General features: G+C 45.5%; 1 protein-coding gene across 1 annotated transcript in view; it reads right to left on the reverse strand.

The window, feature by feature from the left end:
* The window catches only part of GAN (gigaxonin), a 28,568-nt gene extending 19,640 nt beyond the window's left edge, over nt 1-8,928 (reverse strand). The window contains exon 1 of the mRNA XM_050904126.1: nt 8,762-8,928. Coding sequence (XP_050760083.1) covers nt 8,762-8,928 — 167 coding nt within the window. The remainder of the gene's footprint in view (nt 1-8,761) is intronic.
* Between the last annotated feature and the right edge of the window lie 489 nt (nt 8,929-9,417).

Here is a 9,417-nt window from a genome sequence, read left to right on the forward strand (position 1 = left end):
TGTTAAATCTAATTAAGTCCTGCTTCGGATTGACCATTTCAATGGTGAATTTTTTTCATTTGTGTGCCTTTATCCCTGCAACATTTTCTCCCATGAAGGCTCGTCTTTCTGCACTCAAAAAACCTTAATAATCACATTATTAAACAGGTCAGACACAAAAACATGATGCAGCAGTTCACTCCACCCACTGCCATCCTCCAAAAAGATATTTTACAACCAAATCAGAAGGTTTTCTTTGAGGTCGCACCCTGGCCTTTAGCACCACACATAAAAGACAGTCATCACCACACCCTGCAAAGGGTGCCAGCTCTCAGAGGATTTTGGCTATGCCTCTCCTGTCTCTCTTCTTAAGATTATCTGTAACTGCAACTTCAGGTCTCAAGGCAAAGTAGTCCATTCAACAGCTCAGCACAAAAACCTGCAGAAGTTACTTTGCTTGGTTTAAGAGAAACAACAGCTAGGAATAACTTAGTGTTTTCATCTGTTGGAAAGTTTAAGTCAGGCAAAAATGTAAGGCTTCCCCCCCTCCCCCATGAGAAAGAGAACAAAGCAATTCCTTCAGCAGCAGTACAGGGGACATGTGCAGGGCTCATCAGCTTCACTCAATGAAGAGCTTGTTTACCCTGAAAATCTGAAGTTACTCTGACTACACTGAGCTCATCCAAAGCTAGACTGTAATCTAAATTGGAAATCTACCCTGAACCAGCAAGTCGTGCCTAAACACGCGAGTTAGCCCTAAGTAGACAGAACACACACTTGATGAACACAGTCCCCAAGAACGGACCCTTGGAGCTTCTCAGCAGCAGTAAATACCTGCCATTTCATTTTACCTTGGGTTTCTTTTTTAGCCAACTTGGAAAATCACCAACCAACTGTACCAGCTGAGCTTACAAACAGGTCAAACACAAGCGATGCAGATGAGCTGGCTGCTGGGCACCGATGGTTCGTGCCATGCACCTTGTACGCAGCATGAAGCAGAGCTCGGCCTGATCTGTGAGTGCAGTCAAGTAGACCTGGTTCAGCAGCCGGCTGTGCAGCTCTTCTCACATGAAGCACAGATCTATTATGTACCTTCCTGTATTAGAAATACTTGCCGTTGGATTTAGAAAGGTGGTTTGGGTTTTTTTTCTTTCTTTGTTTTTAAAAGGTGGGAAAAAAATATCTAATCCCTGTTTCTCTACGGGCAGCAGGCTAGCTCACATGGGACACTTATCGAAGCATCTCCTTAAGTAACTAAATCTATATCATATTTATGCCATTTTTGTGCTACACATGATACTCAAGTTCACTCACTAAATAGATGATTCATGAGATTTCCAGTCCACATCAACTGAAAATTTAGCTTTCTACTAAACAGCAGTGTTACCCCTATTAGGTAGCAGTTTGGAACTAGGACTTCCTTGAAAAAGCAAAGGAAGACATTTCTGGAATACAGTTTTAAACCAAAAAATGAACGTATCTTATGTGAAAATATGTCTTCTTTCAAATTAACTCTGCTTTTAAACTTGTTAAAAATGCCTTTTTAGAAGGAGCAAGTACAGTACCATACCCATGCTGTTAAACTTACCATTAAATATATTTAAGAAATGCAAAGCTGTGTAGCATGTCTCTAATAATCCAAACATTCCTGTGACTTACTAAAATCATTATTTGGAAAACACCAATGAACCTGCTGAGAAAACTTGGTTTAATCAGGTTTTTATACCTCACTTATACCTCCTTATAGCCCATGGGAGAAATAAGCATCAGAGAAAGATTTTCGTAATCGTTGGTAAGTATGAAGTTGAACGGACAAAATTACAAGTGCATGAGTAGTATCACAGGACAGCTGGAAGATGCGACAAGTGCTGTGTTTCTTTGGGAATCCAACTGAGGGAGGCACCAGAACTCTGGACATGCCGGGAGCTGGAAATCAGAGACCTGCAAGACTACCACAGAAAGCGATGACACAGCCAAGAGGAAAAAGGAACCAGGAGCGTGGATTTCACCAGCACAAGAAGGAAGAGCCAAGAGTCTGCAATTCAGAGTACTAACCATGTCCACAAACAATAACAAGAGCTGTACTAGGCAGCTTAAAGTCATTCAGGAGATGTAAACCAACGTGCCTGAGGACATAAACTAGCCACTAACTACATGGTATTAAGAACGTATTTCCTTGATAGGCAACAAGCAATTTTGGAGCTGTCCATAACAGTGATTTTTTTTGTCTTCTTGCAAATATTAAGCAGTAGCACAGATATAATACGGGAGACAAATATGAGACTGGAGACTCCCCTATGTATAGGTAACACTACACTGGTACTCAGTACCAGGACAGAGAGAAAGCTTTGTACTGTATATGAAATAAGAGGACTGAACACAGTGAAGAGGCAAATTCTTTAAAACCATTAGTTACTTTTCATATTTGTCAGTCCACACGAGGAAGAAGTTCCTTTTGTAACTGCAGCTGAGACCAATGCAAACTAAACAGGTTCAAAGAAAAAAAACAAACCAAAACACAAATCAAGAAGTCCAGACTCATCAACTCCAGATCTTTCTCCAGACACATGAGCACCTTCAGAGCAGCCCTGTTCCAGCCACAAAATACACTTTAAAGTGTGCAAGAAAAATTATTAATAAAAAAAGGTTCTTTTAATAATAAAAGTTTTGCCAAACAAGGCAATTAATGCAGGTGTAAAGGCAACCTACAGAGTATAAATTACCCAGACATCCCAAGCAGCTCCATCCTGCCACACCTCCTTCCACCCCAACTCGCCTCTTACATCAGGCACGCAGATGAACTGCATGTCTTCAGATACAGAGAAAGGACAAGAAATTTCATCTCAAGTTCTCCTGCGTAAACAAGATGCTCTGATCGCCAGTTCTCCCTTTGCCTGACGTGTATGAGCAGCCTACCTGTATTTTCTTACTATTTTGAGCTGGGTAAGAGCGTTATTGCTTCCTCCCTTCAGGCCATCTTTAGGGACTTGTTGGAGCAGGAATACAATTAACAACTCCCCATTCAAGCCTGGTATAGTGATTTTTAAATCCCTTTTTAAACCATAAGCTTTTAACATACCTTTATCCTTGTTGCCCCTCAACTACTTATCCAACCATAACACGCATTCAGGCACTTCTGAGTTATGCCAGGTATAGAGTTTCTGGACAAGGCAACTATTTTGATTTATTGCTTCTCAAAGTTACAGAGACTTTACAACTCAGTAATCACTAAAACATCACAGGTGACTTTTTAGTTGCATTTTTTAAAAAACAAAACCGAAACAAAACTATGCCTAATTTAAAAAACAGCTTTAAAAGTCTGGAAGCAAATTCTGGCCCGATTTGTTCCTGACTTCCTACTGCCAGGGCAGCCTGTAAAGCTCCCAGGGAACTGCCAGAAACAAACTTCCCATAAGAAACCTCGAAGATGACACGGCTTTAGAGCCGTCCTTGATAGAGCAGTTACCACAACGCTGCCCTGCACACCCAGTGAAGAGGGAACAATCCCTGGCACAAGCACAACGCGATTCCGCTAAATCAGAACTTGAGAGCACAGGGTCCTGACAACCAAGTACCTCCCAATTTCAGCAGTGGTTTGTATTCGTGACTTCAGTACTAGTCCGGAACAGAAAAAAGTTTTAAAACACTATAAAAGGTCTCTATAAATGTCAATAAAGACCAAACAGGTTATCAGGAAATAAGCAGCAGAAGCTGCCGGCACGCATTGGCTTCCACCTTGCCTTGCTCTACAATATTTGTCTAACAAGTCTAACAAAAACTGCGAAGTCTCACCTTTTCAGTGCGCTGCAGAACGGACGTCCCGGCCCACTTTTCACACCAGCACTTAGGGATGCTCACAGACACACTTACACAAGGATGATGTCTCAGCAGACTGCCTTCTCACAGTTTCACGACAACTCAAAATGCTCCAAGTGCCAGCACACAGAGGAAAGGACAGGAGTTCAGTGATGGGCGACATGTCCCACTACATCTCCGTGGAAGTCTATTTCGGCACTGGCAGAGAGGTTACGGTTTTGTGGCTGTGCAAGGGTCTTACAAGACCTGCAATGTTTTAGGGATGTCAGAAGGTTGAACAGCACAAGTGAGAAGATGCAAATGCTGTCAGGTTATTTCTGACCAAAATCCATTTACAAGACGTACAGCTACTTACAAGTAAATGGAAAATAATGTGAACTTAATTTTACATTTTTATTTTTGTTTCGCTGTATTATGCTCATCTGGAAAAAGATGAAAATATGGTTACTGGTCCATTACTAAGCTAAAAAAGCCTTGGGGAACAGTATAGAACACATACACTCATCTGTAATTTGTTCCCGCAGATGCGTGAAAACCAAAGACAAAACTTGCTGAGACAACAAAAACGTCTTAATTTAATTTCTAATATAGCAGCACAATCCCTGCTTAACAACATTAAGTTCACCTAAGAATTTGAGCTTAAATATCCTCTTTGTTAAGGTACTTCCCACATGCTCCCTGCGATACAGGCAAGCAGACAGTAAGCTAGCAAAATATTAAGAGTTGCAAGTTTCAGCTGGCCAGGAACGACTCATGCCAGGCAGTGACAGATCTGTTCGGATGAGAACATGTGCTGCTACTGCTGAGGATACCAGGAATACTTGGACCCAATCTATCCGATAAAAGGTTTGCGGATATATGCTACAGCTTACGCCAAACTTACTGGTGCAAGCATGGTTTGTTCTGGTAAAAGTACTCTTATGCCACCATAATTTACACTAGGCTCACAAACTAAATAAATTAAACCAGGGCAATAGAATTGTATCTACCCTAGGGCAACTGTCAGGACAAAAAGTGCTAAAAAAAAAAAAAAAAAAGTGCAGGCTTCTGGCTGATTTGTTACAGAAGAGAAAATCAAGAGCTAACCTGGCTCGAATTTAACTTCTCTGGGATGCACAGCAACATCACTTTGAGCCAAACCACGCTTTGTCCTATGGCAGTCTCTCTTCCTGAGGAATCCTCCTTTTCTCAGGCTCAGGAACATACCACAAGATGTTACAGATATGCAGGAAGACTTCTGTGTTTTGTAAATGACGGGATTTGCTCCAGGGTCACACAGAGGGATTAGATAAACCTGTACATACAAGGCAATTCTGTAGGAATTCACACAACCACCCCAGACCTCACTGCCCTCAGAGAGCTACAAGCAACTTGGCATAAGCAGTTGAGGCAAGACCCCAAGAATCAAACTACCACAAAAATTAAAAGTCTTACTGGTCCCACAGACTGAAAATTTGTCCATGAAACAGGCATGTATTTTTTTTCTGTACTTGCAGAAGCTAGCCTATGGACAAGAAAGACAGATGGGACCCGTGACACCAGCAACACTTCCGCGTGTTTCTGCGTCCCCTTCATGTCTTCTGTCCTCTCCCTGCTGAAGCTGCCATTTTTGAGCTGCACGGATAATCCAGTTGCCAAATAACTAGAGGGAAGCCACATCACTATAATTTACAAGTGTCCTACTCATAACCAGTCAGCCAAACAGCTTTCATGCAAAACTAAAAAACAGGTAACACTCTTCGCTCTGTAGCTGCACAAGTCCTTCAGCACACACAGACTCTGCTCACACCCAACCACCCCCTCAGAAAGTCCATGCCTACTTATTTTCCTACTCACACCCTAAACTAAGCATTCATGCAAACCCTGCACAGCTTCTACTCGCCCACCAACTTGCCCACAGCCACAATACATAATGACACAGCCAGATACAGAAACCACCACACCAACTCAATACTTCCACTGCTTCACTGCTAAGTATGTTTCACATATCCACTCATTTTTCTTCCAAGTTTTACTTCAGAAATTAGTTAATGGATTTTTCTAAGCTTTACATTGGAATTTTTCACATGAGAACAACCCAAATCAATTGGCATTTGGAGACTATAACAGCCTCTGGTACCAGAGCACGCTTTGGAATCATCTACCCTTAAAATACAAGGACATAAAATTCTTGAGTCTCCTGCAATAACTCTTTATATAGAAACCTAAACCGATCATTTTATTCAAAAAACCAATGCTCAAAATAAACAGGACTTGCATAGACTAGGTACAGGCTGGAGATTAATTCTGTCTCCAAAAAGAGCCAATGAAATGTTACTTTTGGCTGGAAATGCTCCAACACTGGCAACCTACCTGACCAATTCTACCCAATGTGAAGACCAGCTGGACTAAGAGATGCATCCTGGAGTGATAAAAAGAAGAGAGATAGGCAGCAGGTAAAAATTAGGCTCTGCAAAGGTAGGTAATACAAACGTGTTTCTTAATGTGCCATACAAGAACTAGGTACATGTATTTTTTGTTCTTTACATCTTGCAAGCCCGAGGAGAAAAGATGAGCAAGCTTTAAAAAAAAAAAAAAAAACAACCACACAACAAAAAAAACCTTAATCATATTTATATATTAATGCATGTAACCTACTTTCACACATAGTTAATGAGTTCCTTCATGGGATCTGAACCTGAACAATTTTGAGTTTAAAAAAACCCACAACTCTTAATGACTACAAGTTTTGTTGCTAATGTAGTTATGTCTGGTGCTCTTACTCCTCACACACGTTTAACTCATGTTTCCCCAGTACATTTTTCAGAGATGAACAAAATGCAATACTTAAAGATGAAATTCTGTGAAAAGGTACTTCTCCATAGAATGATTTACTATATCTTTTAATTAAGCAGTCTTTGTCACACTAAAAAATTGCACGTTTCCTGTAAACTCATCTTGCTGTTACAGTAGAACAGCAGTTTTTCCAAGAATATGACCTTTTTCCACCCAGAGCAACCCTCCTGAATCTTAATTTCAGATATGGCATACAGTCATCTAAAATATGATGACCAACAACCTAAAAAGCATTCAGGCGTTTTGAAGAGTATTGGATCAATGGCGCATTTCAATTGCACATCTTTGATTTGTCTTTCACCACAGTCTTCCAAAACTGCTTCTCAAGACAAGCAGTGAAAAACATTATTATTAGTACATAGGCTCCGTGGTGTCTTTTTTGCAAATTCTTGCTGATCTTCCTTCTCTGTGAATCTTATTTCATTTTATATCTCAGCTCTGCTGGCTCAACCAGTCCCGAGAACTTTTTCTTTAAGTCTGTCCACAGTCAACACCCATTTAAAAGTTAATCACCAACTTCATATTCTATTTATTTTTAGTTTATTTTTGTACTTGAGAATGTCAAAGTTGTGCTACAATGGTCGCCCAAAATACCACATTGCCTAAAAGCAGATGATAATACGACACTGAAGCAGATTGCATTTTTTCGGAGAGTAGCATACTGACTCCCCGTCCCCACCTACTGCAAATATACAGATTTTGTGACAGCTTCACAGGAAGCTGCAACTGGAAGGAATGCCCAACCACTACGAAGTGTCTGCTACAGACTTACGTTAATCCTGCGTTTAAGCGATACTGAAAGGTCTGCTCCTACTTTACAGACTAAGACAAAATTCATGTCTCGATTACCTGCAAATGATAGGACTCAAAAATTAAAACCCTTCAGAATTAACCGCTTGTACGTTTCGCCTACCCCCTTTGACATGCAGATATGTACTATAAAAATCTTATGGCGGGTATATTCTTTTTACTTGATACCATTGGATTCATCACCCCTGAGTGCAATGGAAAGTTCAGACTGCTGTCACTGACTGCAGCAGGACCCTTCATGAAATGGGTTTCACTGAAAACACAGTCCAGCATAAACTGTTTGTTTGCCGGGCCACCTCAGAAACCATGACTGTGCTAATACAGCTTGTCCTCCCCAACACTCACTGTCAGACTGCATAGTTTTGACTGCACATGCTGCTGACACCCACTGCCAAGAGCAGCCAGCTCTCCTGGCACGGCCGGGCTTTGATACCTCTGGCAATTTCCAAGTTATATTCTTAGATACTGTACGGGCACAAGGGAACAAGAGATGGGGAGACAAACCAATATTCTTTTTTAATTGAAAAGCTGATGTGCTTCAGAATCTCTAACCACCCCCTGGAGCCCCGTCTTGCCAAAAGACATCAAGAAGGAAAAAAACGACCCTGACGCGCTGACTCGGTGCAGCCGACGGACACAAACCCCAGCACCCACAAAGCCAGCAGCAGGCACACTGCATCGGCGCGCCTCCGGGAGCGCCGCACCGAGGCAGAGGCACTGCCGCTGCCCGCGGGATGCTGCCCCTTGGCCGAACACCTCCCTCGCCATCGTTAAAAGTTTATTTTTTCTGGGTCGCTTGTTTACGCCAGGCACCCGGTAGCACTGAAGTTGTTCGGGGCATATTTTTTTTTTTTCCCCCCAGTGGGTTAAACAGCCTTTCAAACCTGAAAAAAGCAGCAGTTTAATGCAGAGAACACGACTGCTCCTCCGGAGGGACTCGGGTCCGCGGGGGGAGCGCACGGCGGCACCGGCCGGAGGGAGGGAGGGAGCGAGCCGGCCGAGCCGCGGCTTTCACCAGGGCGCTCAGGCAAACTCCGGGGCCGGCCGGGCACCCCCGGGGAGGCCAGGCCCGCTCCGCCCCGGCCCGGCGCCGCCGCCGGCAGACGTCCCCTCCGCCGGCCTCCCCTGACTCCTTCGTCCTTAAAAGAAGCCAAGCCCGCTCCTTACGTAACCGTAACGGCCCGCAACGGCCACCCCCGGCCGCCCGCCCCGGGGAGCGCGGCCTCCCGCCGAGTCGCCGCCCGCGGGGGCTGCGGGGCCCGGTCTCGGCCCCGGCGGCCTCCCCGGCAGGCCGCGGGCCGCGCCGCCGCCCCGGCCGTACCTGATGTAGGGGCTGGCGGCGGCCAGGATGTTCTTCTGCACCGGGATCTCCTCCCCCTCCAGCACCAGGTGCGCGTCGCAGAAGCGGCTCTCCTCGCGGAAGGAGCTGAGGGCCCGCAGCAGCCGCGCCGGGTGCTGGGGGTCCGACACGGCGCTCGGCCCCGACATGCTGCCGGGCCGCGCCGAGCCGTGCCGTGCCGTGCGTGCCGAGCCGAGCCGAGCCGAGCCGCGCCGGGCCGGCCGCCTCAATCACTGCCCTCACACCATGGCTGCCAGCCCGCCGCTGACATCATCTCCCTGCGCCGCCCCGCCCGGCCGCCGGCCTCCCCCTGCGGGGCGGGAGTGGGGGCGGCCCCGGCCACCCCGGCACCGCGGGCGGCCTGACTCACCCGGCCCGGCCCGGCCCGGCCCGGCCCGGCCCTTCTGCCGGGCGCCCGCCGGGGCAGGAGGGGGGCGGCGGGGCAGGGCAGGGCAGGGCAGGGCAGGGCAGGGCGGCGCGGGTGCCCGCTGTGGCTGCATGTCGGGGACCCTGAACTCAGCATCGCCTGCGAAATTATCTCCTTTTTTTCCCTCTTGGCCTTAAAGTGTGACTAAACCCAGCCTTTTATTTATGTATTTTTTCCCCTCACATGAACTGGAGGTGAAAATGATAGGCGT

Source organism: Gymnogyps californianus, chromosome 12 (genome assembly GCF_018139145.2).
Source record: "Gymnogyps californianus isolate 813 chromosome 12, ASM1813914v2, whole genome shotgun sequence".
Classification (NCBI taxonomy): domain Eukaryota; kingdom Metazoa; phylum Chordata; class Aves; order Accipitriformes; family Cathartidae; genus Gymnogyps; species Gymnogyps californianus.